The 24,520-nt window shown below is 42.6% G+C and overlaps 2 protein-coding genes across 4 annotated transcripts; both read left to right on the top strand.

The window, feature by feature from the left end:
- The first annotated feature begins 1,630 nt into the window (after window positions 1-1,630).
- Window positions 1,631-9,166, top strand: NLRP10 (NLR family pyrin domain containing 10). 3 transcript variants are annotated; one of them, XM_045825518.1, is made up of 3 exons: window positions 1,631-1,657; window positions 5,135-5,452; window positions 7,171-9,166. In XM_045825518.1, exons 2-3 carry the CDS (start codon window positions 5,173-5,175, stop codon window positions 8,838-8,840), a joined length of 1,950 nt encoding a protein of 649 aa, XP_045681474.1. In that variant the 5' UTR covers window positions 1,631-1,657; window positions 5,135-5,172; the 3' UTR covers window positions 8,841-9,166. The 3 variants fall into 3 exon arrangements, with proteins under 3 accessions (XP_045681474.1, XP_045681472.1, XP_045681475.1); XM_045825516.1 differs by lacking the exon at window positions 1,631-1,657 and adding an exon at window positions 2,886-3,109 and having other exon boundaries at window positions 5,143-5,452; XM_045825519.1 differs by lacking the exon at window positions 1,631-1,657 and adding an exon at window positions 3,017-3,109.
- A 9,386-nt stretch (window positions 9,167-18,552) lies between these two features.
- LOC123810176 (olfactory receptor 10A3) lies at window positions 18,553-19,470 on the top strand. The gene has a single exon (XM_045825728.1). The coding sequence runs from the start codon at window positions 18,553-18,555 to the stop codon at window positions 19,468-19,470; it is 918 nt and encodes a 305-aa protein (XP_045681684.1).
- Window positions 19,471-24,520: the final 5,050 nt, after the last annotated feature.

The raw sequence follows: 24,520 nt of genomic DNA, 5'->3' as shown, positions 1-24,520 counted from the left end.
CAACCCCCGCATTTGGGGGAGGGAGCAGTGACTCCCCTCTCCCGGGAACCCTGAGGCAGACCCAGGAGCACCAGGCCTGGGGATTGCACACCCCTAGACCCTGCGCTGATCCCTGGGTCCCTTTTGTCCTGAAGCAGTCTCCTTACCATCTGGTTTTTCACTGATCACAATAATTTTTGATGTCCTGCTTTCAAAAGTGATTCGGTAACCTAGTCCACTTGCTCTGTTTCTCCACCGATGCGCGAGTTTCCCTCCTCTTCACAGAAGCCGAGAAACACGCTGCCTAGAGTAAAGCCACCATCTTCCCGAGTATGGAAGGGCTTTAAATATATTTTTAAACTAAGGGTCAGGGTCTAGAGGAGAGAGAATGATTGAATATGCAAGTGTGAGTTAGAGGAGCCATGTAATGAAACAAGGCAGGAAGGGGAATGCAAATGGAGAAGCTTGGATGAGAGGGATGGTCTTGGGTGGGGTGAGGGACATGCTGGAGAGATTGCCCTGGGCTATGACCTCCCTTATGGGTACCTAGGGGGATCCTGACTTAGTCTGGGCTGGTGCCCTGAAGTCGTTCCATGGTGAGAAGTCCAGAGGAGAGAACCATCCCCGGAGAAGAGATGTTGCTGCCACAGCTGACCATGCACAACCTTGAGACCTCCTACTCATATGTGGATATGAGTTGGGTGTGGACACTTCATTGTCAAGAACTTTGCTTTTATATCGATGGTCTAAGGATTTTTCTTTTTCGTAGGAAAGAGTAAAGGGATGGATGAAGAATCAGAGATGCTTTGGAGAGGGAAGGGAAGTTGTAGGAGCTCCTGTCAAATGATGTTTTCCTCAGGAAAGTAGAGGCAAGGCAGTCTGGTCTGCTGAGAATGGCAGTGCAAGGGTGGGGTTCAGCCTTGGGTCAATGGGCAGTGTTTTGAAGAAGGGCAGAGAGTGAGCCATCAAAGGCACTCACTGATCAATTATGGGAGGACCCAGTGGAACCTGGAGACCTCAAGGATCTAGTCAGCTTTTGTATTTTTCTCCAGCCACATGGTTCAGGGGCAGGTGGAGAGAGATCTTTGTCATTGTCTTCCTAGGGATCCTGATTGTCCAGACAAGGGAGTGCATACATCCAGGATGCTGGCTTTTCAATGGCTGCTTGAGAGATCCAGGTAGGCTGGACCCTATTTATAGAATGAGTATATAAATGTATGTGGGTATGTGTGTCCACACACGCTTGCCCATGCATGCTTGCCCATGTGAGAGAGTAGGGAGGGAGGGAGAGATAAACGGATGAGGAAGAGTGGGGAGAGGGAGAGAGAGAGCAAGTGAGAGCCAGAGAGCGGTACCTATCAGCTAGTTTCATCAGTCTCTCTTGCTGACTTTCTGTTTTGTCTGTTCATTTCTCTCTTGTGCCTCTTTGTATCTCTTCTGACTGTTTCCACCCTTGGTCTCTGAGTCTTTTGTCTGCATCCCTTCCATTGTGGGACTCAATTGTACCAGTTGTCAGTTCTGCCCACAGCCAGGCCAGGGTTAACAGGGAGGCAGATCTCATTTCATTTCCTGCCTCCACCCTCTAATTACAATGGGTTCTTTTGCATCTCAATTCTACTTCCTTCAGGAGTGATTCTCAGTTCCTGGCCCAGTGATCTCCAGACCTGGAGCCTTCACAGTAAGTGGTCTCCCTCCTCTCTTCTGTCACATGTGGGAGCCAGGAGGCTGTGCCTCACTCTATTTTCCCACCTAGGTCTCTTGGGCTTGGCTCTTTGCTGCCACATTTCTGTCTCTAGCCTCAGCCTGGATAAGGCTCTGGGAGAGACTAAATCCCGTCCCTGCCTGTTCTCCTGGACTCCAGGAGAACTCCCAGAGCAATGGGCAGGGGATGCTTGCAAGGGGTGGGGGAAAGGTGCACGGGAGAGCCTTTCCCCCTCCTCACTGAGCCTCTCACCCTTAGGGGATGCTCTTATTCATCTTTCATGGAGAATACAGGGACCACCAGGCACGACTACCCTCATCTTCTGACCATAAACCCCACAGACCTGCCTAGTTCTACCAAACAGCCTCTCTCACTCTCTTCAGGCCTGGATGTTCTCTCCATCCTCCTGCCAAAGACTTTGAATCCTATCCCAGTCCACATTCTCCATTCTCTCCTCTGGCACTCCTCTCTCTCTCTTGCCAGCATTTCTAACCTGACTCCTTTGTTGGGTGTTTTTGTTAGCATTTGCCACCTTCTCCCATGTTAAAACAAATGAAACCCTGTCTTTACTCCGATTACCTGAGAACCCCTCTGACTTCTTTTGCTGCCAAAGCTTCTTGAAAGATTTGTCTGGACAAGTTTTTCATTTTGCATCTACATATCTCCACTTCTTTACCCCTATCCTGTTGTTGTTAACTTTTTTATTTTATCAGAGTGCCACATACTCATAGTTTAAAAAGACAATTAGAATTAAAAAGATTATGCTCCAAATAAAGCAGTTCTCTGGTCTACCCCTCCTGCCACTATGCCAGTCTTTCTTCTGGGGGCATCTACTTTAGATTTTAAATGGTTTCTCCTTACATTTCTGCCCTTCTAATGCATGTATACCTTTACCTTCTGATTCATCAATTTTAGGCATTATCTATTGACTTCCAGGGTGGTCTACCATTATCCTTTCAGTATAGTTATACATTTTAGTTAAAACAATAGTCAGTGGTTGAGTTATTATTTCTATGGAAATACTATGTACACCTGAGTGTTGTAACTTGCTATTGTGTAAATTTATGACTTTTATTTTCCCTTTGTTATTTTTTTCTAGAGCTAGTAATTTCCTTGTTTTACTTCCTTGTCTAGTTTTCTTGGTATTTATTGTTAGTTTTTCCCATACCTTCTAACAGCATCTTTAAGAAAGGGTGTCGTGGCCAAGGATGTGGTGGTGACAGTGCCCCAATTCCTTTGTTTCTCAAGTCAAACTGCCCAGCTTGGCTGGCCTGGAGTCAAGTTGTAGAGGAGGGCTGAGGTTCCAGAGAGGGAGATGGAGGGTCTGCTGGGTTCGTTTTCTGTTGCTGACAGAAGAATTCATTCCTTTGGCTCCTCCCTTGTTTCTCAACTTTCATATGTGGAGGAATGAGGTCAAATTCTCCTCTGGTGAGTTGTTTATCCAATGATAATCAGATGGCATGTGTGGGTGTTTATGCTTCTTCATCTGATCTAGTCTCATGTGTCCTAGGGCCTGGTGGGTTTTATACTTGATGTAAGGGTAGATGTGTAGGTGTTCATACGTAGCCTTTTAATACCAGCCTACTCAGCAAAAGTGAACTCGTGGATTTGGACTAGTGGACCAGGCCTGATCAGAAAAGGGATCTGTTTCAGTCCAATCCCCAAGACCTTGCTTGTTGGGCTCCTGCTACAGCAAGCTCATCATCCCTGGCTCACCTCCAGCTCCCTCAGCCTACACCTACTAAACAGCCTAGAGGGCACATCTAGGCTGGCTCTAGTGGTGTTGTCTCTCTCTCTATAATTGATTTTTTGAGAGAGAGAGACATTGATTTGTTGTTCCACTTATTTATGCAGTTATTGATTCATTCTTGTATGTGCCCTGACTAGGGATCGAGCCTTGGTATATTGGGCCGCTGTTCTAACCACCTGAGCCACCAGCCAGAGCTAGCACTGTCTTCTCTTGTTCTTTCCTGAATTAGCTCTGCTAACAACAGAGATTTGCAGGGGAGCCTGAGGCTTAATTGTAAATTGCTCCTGCATCCACCAGCCTTCATTTCTATATTGCCCTATGACTTGCAGCCAAAGTCCCTGTATCCTAACATATTGCTAAAGTTTTCTCTTCTTTTGCTATATAGTCAAAATGCTGATATTTGAATCAACAACTTTCCTCATTCCCAAATACCTTGTGCTCACTCTCAGACATTTTACTACTGAGATGGAGTCCCCACTGGCGTTAGATCACAGGTGTAATCATAAACTCTGAAAGCTTCCTATCAATTGTTGATTTTCTTTCTCTGGAGACTGCTTCCCTGCCAAAATTGTAGTTCTCTATGTCAGACACACCTGAAGACCTTGCTCTTCTGTCTCTGCTGCTTTTGTCTCTACATATTTCTTCAGCTCTGGGTAGCATTTAGTCTAACTACCTTGCTTCTTTCTGTGCCTGTCTACTTTGTCTTCCTGTTTTCATCTCTTTCTGTCTCTGTATTTATCCAGGTCATAGACCAGTATTTAAATCTTGCTTCTATGCCCACTTGTCTAGCTCTGGAAAACTCTGAAAATCTTTTTTCCCTGACTGTCAAATTTCTTGCCTAGAGGCACCCCAAGACAATTTCTGTGATAGGCAAAAGGCATAATATATGCTAATCACCCAGCACAAAGTGAGCCCTCAAAACTGTCATTTCTTTCTATTTATTTACTTAATTTATTTTTTAAAAAAAGATCTAATTTATTTTTAGAGAGAGGGGAAAGGAGGGAGAAAAAAAAAGGGAGAGAAACATCAATGTGAGAGAGAAACTTTGATCAGTTGCCTGTTGCATGTGCCCCCAACCAGGGACCTGGACTGTGTTGTGACCAGGAATCGAACTGGTGACCTTTTTGTTTGTGAGATGATGCCTGACCCTCTGAGCCATGCCATTCAGGGTTGCTGCCATTTCTTTGATCATGTTTTGAACTTGTCTCCTTATCTGAATGAGAAGACTTCCAGCTTTGAAATCCTGTGTGTTACTGAGTCCATGAGGCTGATACGTGAGGCCAATGGGCTTATGAGTATAGAGTTTTTTTACCTTCTTGCCTGAAGTCCCAGAAAAATATAATTTTTTTTAATCCAAACTGTTTAAAAGGGATCTGTTGAAAGGCATACAGGGCCTGCTAAACAATATGTGTGAGAGGGAAGGAGGAGGGGAGGAGAAAGATAGATAGAGAGAGAGAGAGATCAACACACCCACATACCTTACTTCTATTTACCACAGAGACAATAATGAAAAAGCAATCAGGGAATTTTCCTGGTCATTCCCTGCCTTTTTTAGAACTTGGCATGTATGTCTCTCCTTAACTTATGCTCATTAGCTTGCCAAGCACCCAGAAAGCAGGGCAGACTGAGGCACCTCAGGCTGCTCTTCTCTCAGCAGGTGTATCTCTCCTCTCCTCACCTCTCACCCCACCCCCTTCTCCAAGTCACACAGGTCTGAACTTGACACTTCACACTGAATACTATGGCCATGGCCAGCAATCCACGGGAGGCATTGCTTTGGGCCTTGAGTGATCTTAACGAACATGACTTCAAGATATTGAAGTTCCACTTACGGGATAGAACCCTGCTTGCAGGCCAAGGGCTGGCCCGAGGGGAGCTGGAGGGCCTGAGTCGGGTGGACCTGGCTTCTCGGCTGATTTCGATGTACGGCGCACAGGAGGCTGTGAAAGTGGTGCTCAAGGTCCTGGAGGTTATGAACCTATTAGAACTTGTAGACCAGCTCAGCCACATTTGCCTAAATGGTGAGTATAGCAGGGGACAAGGGGAGGCCAGGGTGGCATTGGGACTCCCCTGCCCCCACGACATTTCCAAAAACTTTCCAGTGCCTGAGGGTCCTAGTGGTCCTACTAGTCTCCAGCTGAAAACTCTGACAACTGTGGGGTGAAGGGCCTGAGCCAAGGGTGGCGATTTATTTACAGAAAGATTAGGGTATCTTTTGGCCACTATGCCCCACCTCCTATCTCTAGTTGTAGTTCCACAGAAGGGGAGACTATGGAGAATGGGGCTTAAAGATTGGGGGCATGTTGGTGAAGGATTTCCACTAACCAGCAGGATGGGCCCCAGATCTCTCCCCAGCTGCTCTCCTGGCAGGCAGCTCAGGCTGACTCTCAGCAAGGACAGCCCGCGCCTGTGCCTGGCTTTCTCAAGAAACTGGTGGTCTGACAGTGCCCCAGAGAGTGGGGTGGGCATGAAGTCCCATCCTATCCCTTCTGGTGGAGTGCTGAGGAGAGAGTGTCTGCTGATGCCCATGCTCCCTTTGCGGGCTCCTTTCATGCCCGAGAGCTCCTCTGATGCCCATGTGAGGTTCCACAGACTCAGAGTCATGGCTCCTGATCAGGGGCTGGTTTGTCTGTAGTGCCACCTGGCCTGATCTTCACCTAGAACAGGCTCCTATGGCTTCCCCATCTCACAGCTTCCCTTCCCTTTGTCCTCTCTTCTCTCACCATTTCAACTGGGGACATTTCACATGCACACTCATTCATGCACATGGAGGCTTTTCACATACACACATTCTTACTAACACATACTTGCTGATGCACACTGACATGCCTTCTCTACAGAAAAATATATGAGCTTCCGTAAGCACACTCCCATGAGTGTGTGTGGAGACAAGCATTCACCCCTTCCCACAGATATTCACCCACTAAACACACCTTGCACACTTACACAGATGTGCACATGAACATCATACATGCAAGTGCACACATGCATGCACACATATTCATATATATGTACAGTGGTCCCTCCCCATGAAGCTGTAAGTATTGGGTTGGCCAAAAAGTTCATTTAACTTTTTCCATCAGAGGGCCCTAGTAGCTCTTAGTTGTCTTTAACTTCTTCCGAAACATTTTTTTTAGGCTGTATTGTCACAGCTCTCATATCAGTGTGCATTAAAAACTAATCAAAATTGTTGAATTTTTGTGTAGCTATTTTTATATTGAAGGTAGAAGAAAATAAGCAACATTTTTAGCATATTGTGCTTCATTATTTCAAGAAAGGTAAAAATGCAACTGAAATGCAAAAAAAAAAAAAGATTTGTGCAGTGTGTGCAGAAGTTGCTGTGACTGATTGAATGTATCAAAAATGTTTTGCAATGTTTCATGCTGGAGATTTCTTGCTGGACATGTTCCATGGTTGGGTAGACCAGCTGAAGTTAATAGCAATCAAATCGAGACATTACTTGAGAACAATCAACATTCACCATATGGAAGACAGCCGACATACTCACAATATCCAAATCAGTAAAGTTATTAGTAAAAATGAAAAATGTGTCTTTTATTTTATGGAACCCCCCCCCCCCCACAGAAACGTTTTTGGCCAACCCAATAAAACCTTCATGGAGATACAAGTTAGAGAGCATAGAATATGGGACTAAAGAGCAGAGTCCAGAATTTGAAGGGTTATTTTGTCTTTTTTGCATTCCCATCTCACCACCTAATACCCCACGTGTTTGGCTCAGATTACAGAGACATATACCGAGAGTATGTGCGCTGCCTGGAGGAGAGGCAAGAAGAGGGAGTCAGCCGCAGCTACAACCAGCTGCTCCTGGTGGCCAAGCCCAGCTCAGGGAGTGTCCCCCAGGAGCAGGAGCTGGACTCTGTCACGGTGGAGGCTCTATTTGATTCAGGGGAAGAGCCCAGCCAAGGCCCACCCATAGTGGTGCTACAAGGGTCAGCTGGTACTGGAAAGACAACACTGGCAAAAAAACTGGTGCTGGACTGGGCCACTGGCAGCTTGTACCCAGGCCGGTTTGATTATATTTTTTACGTGAGCTGCAGAGAAGTGGTCCTGCTGCCAGAGGGCACGCTGGACCAGCTCCTCATCTGGTGTTGTGGGGATAATAAAGCACCTGTCACAGAGATTCGGAGGCAGCCGGAGCGGCTCCTGTTCATCCTAGATGGCTACGATGAGCTACAGAGGCCTTTTGCAGCAAGGCTGAGGAGGCTGGGACCCAGTCGCACAGAGGATGTGCTGCACCGTCTAATTAGGAGAGAGGTACTTCCCACGTCCTCCCTTCTCATCACCACTCGGCCTCTGGCTTTGCGGAACCTGCAGTCCTTGCTGAAACAACCACGCCATGTCCACATCCTGGGCTTCTCTGATGATGAGAAGGAGAAGTATCTCCACTCATATTTCACAGATGAGGAGCAAGCCAAAAAGGCCATTGACTTTGTACGTAGAAATGACGTTCTCTACAAAGCATGTCAGGTTCCAGGCCTTTGCTGGATGGTCTGCTCCTGGCTGAAGGGGCAGATGGAAAGAGGTGGAGAGTTCCCAGAGATTCTCAGTAATGACACTGACATCTTCATGGCCTATGTCTCCACCTTCCTGCCATCTACTGACAATGAGGGCTGCCGAGAGCTTACCCGACACAAGGTCCTGAGGGGTCTGTGCTCCTTGGCAGCTCAGGGGATCCAGCACCAGCGGTTCCTGTTTGAAGAAGCTGACCTCAAGAAGCACAATTTGGATGGGTCCAGCCTTGCTGCTTTCCTGAGCAGCCACGATTACCAAGAGGGACTTGATATCAAGAAATTCTACAGCTTCCGCCACATCAGCTTCCAGGAATTTTTTCATGCCATGTCCTACCTGGTGAAACAGGACCAGAGCCAGCTAGGGGGAGAGGCCCTCAGAGAAGTGACTAGGCTGATGGATGACAAGGGGCAGGCAGGGAATGAGGAGATGACCCTCAGTATGCAGTTCTTACTGGACATGTCGAAAAAAGAGAGTTCCTCAATCTTTGAGCTAACATTCTGCTTTAAAATTTCCCCTTCAGTAAAGCAGGATCTGAAGAACTTCAAAGAACAAATGAACTCTATAAAGCACAACAGGACCTGGGATTTGGAATTCAACCTGTATGAGTCAACAAGGAATCTGGTAAAGAGTGTTCAGATGAGTGACGTAGCATTTAAGATGCAACATTCGAACAAAGGAAAATCTGAGAGCAGGAAAACATGTTTCAAAACCCGATTGAGTAAAGCAAAAAAAGAGGAGCAAAAATGTCCAGTTGTGGACAAAGGTAGCATAACAGGGACACAGAAGAAGGCTTCTAATGGAAAAGACAGAGAGAGGGAAGGGGGACTAGAGACAAGGAGGGCAGGAGGACAGGAAGAAGAGAAATGGAGACACTAGAGCTGAAGGGGGATGGTGGGATAGAGAGACAAGAGGATGGGGGAGAGAGTGGAAAGGAATGGAGAGATGTGAGGTTAGACTAATGGGCACAAGGAGTAGAAGGACAGAGGAGCAAATAGAAAGGAGAAGTAGAAAAAGATCAGACTTGGAAGATAGGACTTGGGGATTTAAAGCCATGTGAATGGGTCCTAGGAACAATCACAGGTGTCAACAATGACTCAAGTTCAGTTATTTAGCACTCCCCATCCCACACCCAGGCTGTCTGTAACTTCCCAAAGTGCAGAGTCTGACATTTGACTCTTTCCTGTAAAATAAACTCCTTAATATAATACAATGTGGATTGTGCTCATTCTGTAAAATTAGATAATGTGAAGCATATGAGTGTCAATATTTAAAGGAGATATTGTACTGCAATATAATGGAGAGAGAGAAATCAGGTCGTGCTCTGACCGAGGCTGGGACCAGCAATCTTTTGGTACACAGGGCGACATTCTGATCAACTAAGCCACCTGGCTAGGGCAAACTTTGGTCTTAGAAGCTGTACTGTGACTTGACTTACCTCTATGCTAATAACAGGCCACTGTTGTCTCCAGCTGTATGTACCATTAACAGACTTTTCTTTTTGGAAAGACCATTGATTTCCAAGCACTAACTCATAATCTTTTTCTCCTTTGGTTCCCTCTGCATAAAAAAGAAGGAGGAAAGGAATTACAGACTTAGGTGTGTGGTCAGTTCCCAACTCCCTCATCATTGATGAGGAAATTTAATCCAGGAGCCCCATTCATTTCCGGGGTTTGTAGAGGCCCTGGAAGACTGCGAGCACCGTGGATGTGCTCCCATCCTGGCTGTGGCAGCTGGCTCCTGTGTGACCGAGAGTGCTGTCGCTGTCTGGGACTCCAGTGTGCCATAGAAAGTTACAGGCGTGTCTCTTGGCTTCTCACACATTTTTAGTGCTGTCATGACTCCTTATCAGCTGATTCCATGTATACCAATCCAAAGATAGCAATCTGCTGGATGCATCCAGACATCTGAATCCAAGGGAACTCCGCCCTGAGTGGTTGACTTGGCATGCCATGGCACCAATTATTATTAACTCTTCTTCTCACAGGGAGTTCAGTGACACTGTATTTCATAATTATATACATAGCATGTTGAACACAGATTGCCTACCTATAACATAGAATATGTATTATAGGAAACAGTATGTGTGTGCATGTACTTATTTGAAGAGCAATTTGTACTATATCACTGAGCTAGACTGTGTTGACCCCTAACAAGCTTGGATGTTCTCAGCAGGCCAACTCCTGAGTGCCATAGAGAATTTGGGAACAATGAAACAATGAAGGTGCCCAGTTACATTGCTAGATTTTCATGCAGTCAAGGAGATCTGTTTAAAAAAATAAACACGGTTTTAACATCCAGTTGAGGTTTAGACATTATTTCAATTTAGGATTCACATTCAGTTCAAACTAGCTTAGCAAAAATTAAATGATTTACTCTATTCAATTAAATAAAAAAAACTGACTTCCAGTTTTAGGTACGTCATGCTCATTCTAACAACACCATCAAGGCTTTCACTCTTTCTCCTTTCAGTCCTTTTTGTAGCTACCTTTGGCTCTTATTTCAGAAAGTAACCTTTATGCGTCAGAGAAGGTGGCCTTAGGAACTTCAACTTAAACCATCCTTATTAGTCAATAATCCCAAAAGAAGAGATTAATCTTTACTAATAGCTTTAGCAGGGAAGTTGGGGGAGGGTTCTGACCTGACCCTGGGTACATGCCATGCCTTGAACATTCCCTGTGGTCTGGGAGATGAACTTCTCTGACTGACTGGACTTGACTTTCAAGGCCTAGGTCACATAGCCATACTTTCCACATTTTTAGTATGACATAAAAGTCATACTAAAAATGACATTTTAGGTCATTTTGCCATGCCCCTAGAGCTGAGTAAGAAAGAATCAACATCTCCAGAAATGCACAGAATGGGAGAGTGACTCCCCAAAAGATAGCATTTTGAACAGAAAAAAAAAAAGAGTATGTCGCACAGATACAGTGCATCTGATGGATTGGGGTTCCCTGAGGGTCTGGGTGAAAGGGAGAGACAATGAGCCCCCTGTGTGTAGAAGTCTGGATGTCTGGGCTCCACCAGGCTAGAGGGCCTGGAGGTCAGAGGGGGTAGTGATTCCAGGAACAGAGGAAGTCTGGGCCCACCTGTTCTTTACGTAGCCTCCCTCTGAGGAGTGGGAGGTATGAACCATGGGAAAGAGAAGTCTGTGGCCAAAAGGAAGGAGCTCCATCCTTAGGGAAGAGCTGTAGGAACTCCTAAAAGAGTGGGGTTTCAGAGTGGTAGGTGGAGGAGGGTGTCAGGCAAAATACAAGAAACCAGTTAATTTGAATTTCAGATAATATTTTGGCACAAGATAAACTTATACTAAAATTACTCGTTTATCTGAAATTTAAATTTAACTGGGAATCCTGTGTTTTTATTTGCTCAATCTGGCAACCCCAAGTGGAGGAGGCTGGTGGTAGAGCGGGCTGCAGCTGTGAGCCACATGAGGAAGACATCAGCCACTGCAGTTCCAGTTAGTTCTGAAATCCTGCCTGACTCTCCTCTCCTTCCCTGGGACTTTTAAAAAGAAAATGGCCTTTTGTAGAACTCACAGGCTGGTGGGGCTCCTGCAACAGGTTAAAAATGTGAGTGTGCTTGGTACTATTTGGGGAAGAGTTGCTAGGACAAGACTGAACTTATGTTAGTAAATCTGTGGCAACTTTGAGGTTGGGTCTGTGTGCTGTGTGACAATTGCCTGTATTGTCCAGTGAACTCTGGAACACAGTTACCAGGTAAGGATTAGATGGCAGAAAGTGCAGTAAGTGGGAAGTGTGTGGGGTGGCTTGGCACTTACAGAGAACAGTCAATCGATTCTACCTGTTACCTGCTTTTAGTGTGTCTTTTTTATATCAGTATGTGGACAGATGAGGATAAAAATGGAATTAAGCTTGCTGCACTCAGGGTACAGGCAGAAACTTGTTATACATTTTTATCCCTTCCCAAAATGCACATGGGCACCACCATAGGCCCTCCCTTTCTAATTAAAGTATGGGGATGCTTTTTCTTGGTTTCTACCCAGAGGCAAGGATTTTTGTGCACCTCTCTGAAATGGGATTTGTCTTGTTCCTGTCATTCCTAAGGGGCCACTTTAGAGTCATTTTTGAATGCTGCAAACCTCATTCTTAGGATTACTTCTAACACTCTTTGCCCAACAATCTATTCCCCTGCTCATTTTTGGAAATGGGCCTCTTTCTATATTTCTCTAGTATAAAGCAACTGGAAAGTTTTCTTTACACTAAATTTTTCTTATGCAATTAGAAGAGGAGGTCTGGGAAATGGCTAGAAATTGGAAGAGGGAAAGTTAGTTCCAACCGTTTTTTATGCGAGTCTTAGGATTTTCTATAGATAAGATCATATGACCTGTAAATAGCGACAATTTGACTTGTTCTTTTTTGATTTGGATGTCTTTTATTTCTTTTTCTTGCCTGATTGCTCTGGCTAGGACTTCCACTACTATATTGAATAAGAGTGGTGAGAGTGGGCATCCTTGTATTATTCCCGATCTTAGAGAAAACACTTTCAATCTTTCACCGTCAAGTGTGATGTCAGCTGTGGGTTTGTTGTATACAGCCTTTATTATATTGAGGTATGTTCCTTCTGCACCAAATTTGTTGAGGGCTGCTTCCCCCATCTTGGCCACTGGTGGGGCATCAACACGAACACCTGTCAGACCCTAGTACTGTCAGGCACTGCACTGAGGATTTTCTGCATCTATTTTTTTGACATGGTTGTTACTGACAGTGCTCTTTCTCAGACAATTTAGAATTTCTACTTCTAATTTTTGGAACATTGAAAGAAATGCAACCCTTTCCTTATCACAGAAAAGGATAGTTACTGAATTCACTGCCTGCTGATGGGACTTAATCTGTTGCTTTCCTTCTTATTTCCAGGTCCCAGTGAGTGTCCTACCATGCCAGAGGGTGACTAAGGCATCAATACAGGGCTCTTAGCAATGTCTTTAAGGTCAGACTCTCAGCCTGTTCAGTGAAGGGAGAGTCAACCACAAGAATATCCTGTCATTAATAGAATGTGGGACTATTCATCCCTTGGATTCTTTTATACTCTTTTCCCCATGACTGCTGGACTTGAGAACCAGCCTCAAAGTGTGCAAAATCCTTGAAGTGATTCATTTATGGACTTTCTTTGACCTAATTTTTATTTATTCTCCATCCTCTTTTGCCCAGATTTGAAATTCTCTCTTCTTTACCCACCACATCCATGTCCTCCAGGACTTATCAATGTGCCCTGAAGTACCTTTTGTTTTGTTCATCCTTTCTGCTCTCTTTACCTATCCTTCCAGTCTGTCTTGCCAAAACAACTAATGAAATCTGGTTGGGTCTCAGCTTTCATCTTCCTCTTTGTATTCATACAATAATTTAATGTAGACAGTGTGCTTTCTCATATATGTAGAGGCATTTGAGTGTGACTTGCCATCATTCATTGGCATCGTTCTCCTGCCAGCAGTACCTTCATTTATCTTGGGGAATTTTTTCATTAAACCTTTTTAGGTATGCATAGCTGGGGTTAGTACTATCCCCAGTTATGGGGTAGAAACCATGAAAAGTACATAGTGAGCAGTATTTCCCAGCTTTGTCACAGCCACAGTGTCTGGTGTATGATTTCACAGGTGATCTCACAACAGTGAATGATATGGGACAAGTCCTTGGATTGGTTTTTGTGAGTGAGAATCTTGTTTTCTGCAGGATAACTAGTATGTTTCTCATAACACACAGATTAGAGAAGATGTATCTCTAAGTGTTTTTGGCAATGCTAGTGCCTGCCTCTAGGAGGGGAGAGCTTCCTGGAGATTGTCACCTATTCTAGGAAAGTAGAGATGAGAAACAGAGGAAGAAAACCCATCCAGGTCCTGGTTACATCATCTGGGTTCCAGATAAAGCCATGCCTGAAGATTCATTCATCCCTGAATTCTGCTGGAACTGAGCCAGTGGTCTCACTGATTGTTCAAATCAGTATAGACTGAACTCTGAGTCCTCTGATTCTTATACATACCCTGTGAAGTTAATAACATTATCTTTATTTTAGCAGAAAGGTAAGAGAGCCAAAGAAGTTATGTATTTACTTGAAGTCATATAACTAGTTCAGATGTTTTGACTTCCAAATTAAAAAGCGCCAACTATAAAGTCATCTGAATGACACCCTACCCCCCACCCCCCTCAATTTTCAGTGTTTCTACATTTCTACTAGAAGACATAGAACATTTTGGGAATGCCATTCAGGCTTTCCACAAAGGAACTTCAGTCTACTTGCTTCAGTGTGTTTCCTATCATTGCAGAAACTGTCTACCCCAGGCAATCAGAACTTCTGTCTAGATCACCCTGACTTTGCTCACACCCTCACCCCTTCCTCCCCACTTCACTCTGCTTATTTACTAACTTTCACTCAGCCTCTGCTTTCATTTCTTAAGAGGTGGGAGAGGCCATGGTGGAATTGAGTCTCTTGAGTGAAGAGCTGTTGATTCCCCATGGAAACCTGAAACGTGTTTCTCTAAGTATGTGCATTGAGCTTTCTTATATCCATATGGGAGAGTCTACATAAACTGAGTGTAACTTATCCAGAGAAGGATTCTCCCAAGGCAACAACTCAATGCCATGTAATGTCATGAAATCAGTCCATTGAATCACTGAGTTGTATTTATGGGAGAGTTTTTATTTTTTTAACTAAAGAGGTGAAACCTGATTAAAAGGGATGAAAATCAGATGCAGTCAATAGGTCAGGTTCTGCTTATGTAAATGTCACTGGGTTTACCATTTATAATTCACATGACAATTGGGCATATTTGTCAAGTGATATCTCGGTGCTAAGGTAAGGATGTCAACTACTCTGCCTTTCATATCCATATATCCAATCATTTGGTTAATGATTAGGGCTGTAAGTGGTTTGCTTTCATGAATCATCAATTCATAGAGGTTTGTAGCTTGGGTGGGAGGTGTTCAGAAATAGCTTAACACCTGGTATCTTTCTACATGGCTGGTCATGTAGGAAGATGAGACTGAGAAGAGGGAGTGATTTGCCCAAAGTCATGGAAAGTACATACTGGAGCCAGAAGCCACATGTTAGGTAGTTCATGCTCAAATGATGGAGGGTTGAGGTCCAGTTGCTGTTGTTGTTTTTAACCACTCATGAAGGCAGCATTTTAGATCTGTTCCATAACTTTGTCAGCCCCCTGAAGCCTGTCTATTTTTAATAGGATACCCTAAATTATCTTTTTTATAACTTGATTTCTATACTCTTGGAACTCAATAAATACTTTTCTGTCTTAGAAATGGTACTTGAATTTTTTTTCCCATAGAGTCTACTTTTAGAAGACTTTTTGATATCCAATTTATAATTATTAAAATTAATACAGACATTTGATTCCTTCCTTCCACTATTATCCCCCTCTCCCTCCTCTCTGGTCACTGTCAGTCTGTACTATATTCCATGCCTGTGGTTCTATTTTGCTCATTGGTTTAGTTTGTTCATTAGATTCCTCTTATAGGTGAGATCATATGGTATTTGTCTTTCACCAACTGGCTTAATTCACTTAGCATAATATTCTCCAGTACCATCCATGCTGTCACAAAAGGTAGGAGTTCCTTCTTTCTTTCTGCTGCGTAGTATTCTGTTGTGTAAATGTACTGCAAGTTTTTGAATCATTCATTTGCTGAAGATATTTGCTTTTAATAGATCACTATGGTCAAACTCAGTAACTCAATTTGCCTTTACTCTCAGCTGCTAATGTCCTAATGATCTGAGCTCAAGACTGCATTACATGTTTCCAGCATGCTTGTCTGTCTGTTCTCCAGATTTCTCTGTATCCCACAGTAAAGTTCTGCTGGTTTTCAAGCATCACTCAAAGACCAGAAGACTTTCTTCTAGTGCTAAGATGCCTTTCATACCTTTGATTTGAGCATGTCAGCTGTCTTTCTTATTCCTTCCTCCTTCCACTAAATGGCGTTTTGACCTGTGACATCCTGTGATTATAGCTGTTCACCCTCTCTCTCCATTCAGAAGTCATTTTTTCCCTCTGTAAATTTCTACAGCACTTGTTCCCACTCTGATTTCCCTTAAGTGCCAGGTTGTAGGCATTTTATTCTGTAGTTAAGAGGAGACACTGAAGGTTCTGGGAGTGAAGCTGATAATATTTTGGCAGAGGCATGAGGGATATATTGGAGGAGTTACAACAAACGGAGAAGCCAGTTAGGAGACCATTTAATAATGGAGGGAGGCCATCTGGGAGGAGAGAGAACAGTGAGCTGGAGTGATGTCAGTGGGGGTGAACTCACTGAGGCCAGAGGGACTCCAGATTCTAAAGATCCTTGGGCCTGACAGTGAATAAGATGCTGGGAACAGGGGAGAGTTGGTTGGGGGACTGGAGAGGGGAAGTGGAGAGAAGTGAGGTGTTCTTCTCAGAGAGGAACTTGGGAAGGGCAGGTGAACTGGGAGTATGATGGTCAGCTCTGCTTGGCTGGCCCACAGGACTCAGGGAGCATGTGTGCCTCCTACCTGCCATCTGACACTATTCCAGGGTCTGTTCAGCCTGGCTGTCATATGAATGGAAGGGAAGCCCTGCAGCTTGAAGATTTCTAGCAACAAATCAGAGAAATACCCATGCCAGAGCAAGAAGGGATTGCAGAGTCATTTTCCTGTTTCCAACCCACAGGGGAACCTGAGTGCAGAGAGAGGCAGACACTAGTCTTGGGGGTAGTGGCAGTCAGGATGAGAGCCCAGTTCCCCAGTCCAGTGGTACTTCCAATCCCACAAGGAGCCTCAAAGGTCTGCAAAAGTCATGGATTAATTCTGCAGCCTTCTATTTCCCTGTGTTTAGTTTTTCTTTAGACATTACATTCCATAATGGGTCTGGGTTTTCCTAATTTTAATATTTACTCCTCCATCTACTCAATCAATATTGGTTTATCATTTATTATCTGTTTTAGGCACTGAAAATACAGCAAAGAAGATGAGCAAGTTCCTGTCTTCCTGTAGCTTACATTCCAAAAGGGAGACTTAGGAAACAAGCATAAAACCCAAATAAATATGGGTTATTTCAGTTGGCAATGAGTGTTATGATATAAAATAAACCAGGGAGATGGGAGTCAGAGAATACTGTGGTAGGTTGCTATTTTATGCCCTGTGGCCAGGGAAGGCCTCTCTGTTGGTTCATGGCTCAAACACACCTCTAAGGGTACACAGGCATCCACAAGGTAGGTGGTCCACCAGTGTTTATTGAATTACTAATGGCTAAATAAATTTCCTACTGTGTGTGTGTGTGTATGAGAGAGAGAGAGAGAGAGAGAGAGAGAGAGAGAGAGAGAGAGAGAGAGGGAGGAGGGGAGAGAGGGAGGCAGAAGGGGGATGGAGACTACTTAAATTACAGGGTCAGAATGACCCAAAATGGTATTGTCTATAGTCCTGAAAGCCACTTTATGGTCACAAAAATGAGCCATAGAGAAATGAACTCTATAATTTGTAATACAGGCAAATTTCAAGTAATTAGTCAGATCCACTCTAATCAGAAATCAGTATGCTTGATGCAATTTACTTATGTTCATCTGAGATACGTGCATCTAACTTCAATCTCTTTGAATGTTTCTGATTTGTTTAGGTGTACTATTCATATACTTCATTTTAAATAAAGTAATATAAGTGCATTTTGAACTTGGGCATTTAATATATATATGCATCAAAAATTTTGCTTTAATTTTGAATTATGTTATAGCTTTTTTCTGAATTTTTTGCTACTTGTTTATTTAAAAATTCTTAAATAAATATACAATTGAAATTGCATACAGAGGTGTACACATCAGTGTAATAGTAGACAATGGATTCTAAATAACATAATGTCTATGTACGTTTTAAGACTAGGATTAATTTTCAACTTAACAAAAAAGATGCCAGAAAACATCTGCTGCTATTTTTGTTTTTGTTTTTGCAGTTTTATGACTTGTTTGACAACCAGCGGCCAGTTCTCTTCCACATTAACTTATTGTAGATCCTTCAAAGTGATGATAGGTAAACAGGTAACCAGCATATAGAAGCTTGTTTGGTGAATCCTCGTCCTCATAACGTTTTCTGGACAATTGCACCCAGATACGGCATGGGACATCCCTTATTCCTTTGAGTCAGACAGCTTTGTTGAGCCTGGTGTTAGTGCACACACCTGGAGTCCCCATACCCTTCATGGCAGATTTCAGGATCTCTTTGAGTACCCGAGGGACATACTTCCCGAAACCCACTCCACAGATGCGCTTGTAACTGTTGCCAGTGTGTTCTCTGTTCACTGCCTTGTTGGTGGCAGACTGTCCCTGCTTCTTCTTGGCACCCTCAACGGAAGGAGCCGTTCTGCTGGGCCCAAGTTGGAAAGCTATCTGCTGTTATTTTGTACTTTTAAAATGAGGTTTGAATAAAATTTTTTCACTTTTTCATTTGTATTTGAAAGATAAACTATTCAATATCTTAACCATTCTCAAAATTGCCATGTTGAAGATATGTCAAAATGAGTCATCATTTCATCTTCTGCCAAGAATTTCAGTCTCAAATTCTCCAAAGCGACTTCATATTTAACATATGATGTCAATAAAAACACTGTATACCCTACTACAAAATGAAAGGGCAAAATAAGAGCTCTGTGGCTGAGTTCATCCTCTTGGGTTTTTCAAACTTTCCTGAACTCCAAGAGCAGCTTTTTGGGGTTTTCTTGGTTGTTTACCTGGTGACCCTGATAGGAAATGCCATGATCATAGTCATCATCTCCCTGGAACAGAGCCTCCACGTTCCCATGTACTTGTTTATTCTGAACTTGTCTGTGGTGGACGTGAGTTTCAATGCAGTCATTATGCCTGAAATGTTGGTGGTTCTCTCCACTGAGAAATCTACAATTACTCTTTCAGGCTGTTTTGCACAAATCTATTTCCTTCTTCTTTTTGGTGGGACTGAATGCTTTCTCCTGGGGGTAATGGCTTATGACAGATTTGCTGCAATCTGTCATCCTCTGAGCTACCCAATGATTATGAACAAAAGTGTTTTCATGAAATTAGTAATGTTCTCGTGGGCCTCAGGAATCATGGTGGCTACTGTGCAGACATCATGGGTGTTTAGTTTTCCTTTCTGTGGCCCCCGTGAAATCAACCATCTCTTCTGTGAGACTCCCCCCGTGTTAGAGCTTGCTTGCGCTGACACATTTTTGTTTGAAATCTATGCATTCACTGGTACCGTTTTGATTGTCATGGTCCCTTTCTCGTTGATACTCTTGTCTTACATTCGAATCCTCTTTGCCATCCTGAAGATGCCATCAACCACTGGCAGGCAGAAGGCTTTTTCCACCTGTGACTCCCATCTCACGTCTGTTACCCTCTTCTATGGCACAGCCAGTATGACCTATTTACAACCCAAATCTGGCTACTCCCCAGAAACCAAGAAACTGATGTCACTGGCTTACACACTGCTTACGCCTCTGCTGAATCCACTGATCTACAGCTTGCGAAACAGTGAGATGAAAAGAGCTTTGATGAAGTTATGGTGAAGAAAAGTAGACTTACACACTCTCTGATTGTGCTGGGAAGGCATGAAATATTTATTTGGTCACTGTCTGGCTGAACTCTTTTAAATTTAATAAATGGTGGAAAAGTTTGCAGTTCTTAGCATGAGTATGTTCAACTGGTTGGGTTTTTGAAGTCCAATCATATGTCAGGGCTCCCTTTTGATCGTGTACTGATGTCATTCACTTCTCAGGGGCATATAAGCTTTCATAACATAAAACAATTACTTATCAGTTCCTCTATTATGATCATCCAGGTCATTTCTGAATTATTGTCACTAAGACAAAGCTCCAATGAGCACCTAGTTTCAGATGTCCTTATGTACTGATGTTTTATTTCTGTATGATAGGTTCCTCAAAGTTGGCCTGATGGGATGGAGTGTATGTGCTTATACATTTTAATAGCTACCACATGAAGCTTTAATAGCTTCAAAACGATTGCAACTCCAGGTGGACCCAAAGGCCCTCCAATAGGGTAGAGTTTTGAGAGATGAACACATCGAGGAGATTTTCATTTCTGGAGTGAAAACCTGTTCCATGAATGACGAAAATAAGTGCAGTCTTTTTGGGGAGACCACACTCTTTCTATGTTCTGGACTCACACAGGTTATTATTCAAAACAGGACTTCTTTGGTATTTTTCCAGATACTCATCAGAATGTTGTTGAGCAAAGACCTACATGGAATTTCCCTGAAGTCTCACTTGATGGTGTCAGTATATTTTTAAGACACAGACCACTCTTTTTCGAGACTTTCATTAAATTTCCCTTTGTAGGCCCCAAAATGCTATGATACTTTGTTTATGAACATAGGATGATTCATTTTTTTAATATGGAAAACTAAGTGATTAAGTACTTGTGCATGTTTTCTATGTCTTCCAGTCATGTCATTAAGTATCACATGGAGAGAAAGAAAGAATAATTTCTCACCTAGCAACATTTGAAACATTTAATGCTGCAAGCAATTTTACATTGCTATTTATAAACAGGGAGGGGCCCCTTTATTGAATCCATAACACATGAGCTTCTACTGCTCTTAGTTTGTGCCCCAGGGATAATAACAAAGGGGTAAAACATTATTCCCACTGTCACTCAGTTGTGGGAAAAACAATCTTTTAATTACCACTGCCTTTGCCACAAATGAGAAGTAAAGATGCAAAGCTGATTGGATTTCCACAAAAGGAGATTTCATCATCAAATGGTCAAAACCAGCTTGGGTAATATTTGAGTGTCATATATTCTTTTCAGTAGGGCATTGAACAAGCATTTGGAAGCCCTTTAACCAGATTCTGTCCCTTGGTGTCCTGAAATGTCCTCATAGCCCTTATAGAGGGATCAATTGAATAAGGCCCATCAAGGGGAAAAAAACTCACAAAGCCTAAATCCCAAGACAGATATACAACTTTCATTTCAACTTTTGTTCTTTCTTTCATTTGTTTATTCCTTCATTGATTAAACAAGTTTTTGTTAGAGGTGACTTAATGTGACTGTCCCTGGGGAAATACAGTCTTTGTCCTTGAGGAATTCCAAGTTTATTAAAAGATCACTGATTTTGGGAGGTCATAGAAGCCAGCCCACACCATAGCTATGTAACAACTATGTATTTCTATTACACTTTGATTTATCGGCCTTCATCCTTTCCCACCTTTTGATGGCTGAATCCTTGCACTGGCCAGTAGATGAGGAACAGAAGCTGAACTGGCAAGTTTGCACACGTGATGATTTCAAAGTCACAATGGTTCTCCATTTAGTTGGGACTTTGACAAAAGTAATAAGTAAATGTTATGATTTTGCACTAAAGGACAGCAATTCTGGCGACACCAGGTTTAGTCTTATAGCAGCTAATAGGGCGGATACCTGAACTGACACTTTCCTGGCTTTGAGGCTGACACAAAGATTTCCAACCACATGCAGCGTGGACAATGAAAAAATGAACCTTTAAAATGTAAAACTTATGGTATCTCCCCTGGCTTAAATCATGTCAAAACAAGCCCTTCTCCCCGTCTGATATGTTTTGCACTGTTTTTCAGATGATTAATTGTTATTCTTTCCTTAGACCTCCTTAAAGTGTTCTTTCCTTAAGGCAAACCATTCTTGAACCCCTCAACCCTGTCTTCTTTTCCCAAATTACTCTCCCTCTGACCTCAGTCCTTTCTTCATAGCCCTCTATTTAACTGTATATCTCTCAGCAGTTGTCTGCTTGATATTTGACAGTTCCAGGCTGCTTTGTGACGCAGTTCCTTGTTTCCTTATCAGGCCCAGTGTGTCCCTGGGTGGGTTTTGTTGTGACTAACCCTGTGTATAGTCCTGGTGTCCAGGAGTGGATATAAAGGTTCTTATTGTGGTACCTTTCTTATAGTTTTCCTGCTCTTAATGGGACACATGGGCCACTTCTGCAGTTTCAGAAGGTTCAGAGATTCTTGGGAGTGAAAATCATTTGAGACACCCATCCAGATTTCCCATCACATGTGTCAGATCTTTAGATTTTCCCAACTCTGGTCTCAACCTGGCATAATAGAACTTCCTCGATTAAGCACTGAGTTATCTTTGAACCTCATTCACGGAACTCGAACTTCAGCTTTCTCTGCCTGGTCATTGCAAGAAATGAGTGTGCTTGTGAACCACTGAAATATTCTTTGCCTCTCACGCTTCATTTTCACTGGTTCACCGATTGTACTCAGCTTTGTGGTTATCTATCTGCAGGGATCAATGCAACACTATAATGACTATATAATTCTACTATGCTTTGATTTATCAGCCTTCATCTTTTCCCACCTTTTGATGGCTGAATTGTTGCACTGGCTAGTATGTTTTCTGCCACAGTTACATAATTCTAAGTTGCCAATCCTGAAAGCTTTTATTGCTAGATTGGTGACCTAGCATGTCATCAGATTTTTAAAAATGTTCTGAATGTGATTAAAAAGGATGTGCTCTCTTCTGCATTTTTGACACAATGTTCTCTATATGTGTAATAGACTAAGTCACATTGTAAATATTTTCTTTCTCCTTACTGATTTATTTATTTCTCTTATCAATTAAAGAGGCATGTTACAGTATGCCACTGTGATTGACACTCTTAAGTTTCCCTGTGATTTGGTCAATAAATTCTGGATATATTTTCAGCTATATTATTGGACACTTCCAGGTTTAGAATTGTTACATCTTCTTGGAGAATTGAACATTTTCTCATTATAATGTCATTATATAAATTTCCTTTTATGTAACTACTATATTGGAGTACTTTTTTCCATCTTCTTATGTTTAACCTTTTCATATCCTTATGATTTAGATGTATCTACACTGAGGAGTGCTGTGGAGAAAGAATAAATTAGGACAGCAGTGTTGTGGTTGTGGTTCAATATTAAAGAGGTTAATTTGGGAGGATCTCATGGAGAAGATGCAACTTGGGCAAAGGGACATAAGGGAGTTAGAGTTTTCTGAGGGCACAGTCCGTGTTCAGGGGAAAAACAAAGGCAGTAGCTGTGAGATGGGAACATTGCTGGTGGGTGTGAGAAAGAGCAAAGCAGCCGCATGGCTGAATAGGAGTGAACAAGGCGGAAGTATTGTACCAAAAATGAGCCCAGAGTGCCGAGAGTAATGGGGTAAGAGATCTTCAATCTACATTTTTTGAGTTTGGCTTAAACACTGAATGGGATAGGGTGCTATGGAAGTATTTTGAGCAGGGGGAAGGAAGGAAGGAAGGAAGGAAGGAAGGAAGGAAGGAAGGAAGGAAGGAAGGAAGGAAGGAAGGAAGGAAGGAAGGAGAAATTTGGAGATTATGGCAATTATCCAATGAGAAAAGGAAGTAATTTGGACCAGAGGGTTATATTTAGTAAAGGTGACAATTTTTTAATCCTCACCCGAGAATGTTTTATTGATTTTACTTAAAAAAGATTTTACTTATATTTTTAGACAGTGGAAGAAAGAGAGGGAGAGAAATATCAATTGGTTGCCTCTCTCACACACCCTGAATGGGGACCGAACCAGCAACCCTGGCATGTGTCTTGACTGGGAATCAAACCAGCAACCTTTCACTTTGTGGAATAATGCCCAACTGAGCCACACAGTTGGGGCTTTTTTATCGATTTTAGAGACAGAGGAAGAGGGTAAGGGAGGTTGGGAGAAAAAGAGAGAAACATCCATTGGCTACTTCCTGTACTTGCTCTGACTGGACATAGAACCAGCAACCTTTTGGTGTGTGGGATAACGTCCCAAACAACTGAAGATGCAAGTTGGGCAAAGGAACATAAGGGAGTTATGGCTAGGAAAGGTGAGAATTTTTAACACTGTGTTTTGAAGATGGAGCCACAGACAGGTTATGGGTTTGATATGCTTTGGGAGGAAAAATGGATTCAAGGATGACTCCTTGGCTTTTGGTCTGTGAAACTGGAAGCTTTAAGATGCTGTTACCTTAGATGAGGAGTGCAGAAGGTGGAGCAGGTTTTAGGAAAGGACCAGGAGTTCATTTTGGACACATTAATAAATGAAAATGTGTTACTTAATTTAAAACGTATGTATTAGTAGTCTATATTTCACTTCTGACTTCCTGTTAACATGAGACATACTTGCACATTACCTAAAAATTTCTAAGACTTCAGCTTTCTTTTTCTGGATGTGGTTGTTGTTTTGCAGTTTTATTGCAAAGTGTGTTATGTGTATGATTGCCATGCATTTGAATTTATTAATATTTTCTTTCTGACAAGTACATAATCCATTTTTATAAACATTCCATAAATATTTTGGGAGAAAATATAGAGTTAGCAGCATAAAAAGTGTTGTTTCTATCTTATGTTTACTCTCATTATCATCTGTTAAGTCAAAATTTTATTATTAAAATATTCCTATCTGTATGTCTTTTTGTCTATTTTCTGTGTCAATCATTGAGGAAGAAGTGTTAAACTTTCTACATTTTGATTTTTATCAATTTAGTACTACTGCTAGGAATTCCAGTGTGATATTAACAACATTACATCCTTTTTACCCCCATTAGCGTGTATCTGAAGTTTTTCTATACGCTTTTCACTGAAGTCCAATACA

The sequence above is a fragment of the Phyllostomus hastatus genome, unplaced genomic scaffold, assembly GCF_019186645.2.
Source record: "Phyllostomus hastatus isolate PE091 unplaced genomic scaffold, TTU_PhHast_1.1 phas_scaffold_585, whole genome shotgun sequence".
Lineage (NCBI taxonomy): Eukaryota > Metazoa > Chordata > Mammalia > Chiroptera > Phyllostomidae > Phyllostomus > Phyllostomus hastatus.
This window is presented reverse-complemented; position numbering and strand designations above follow the sequence as displayed.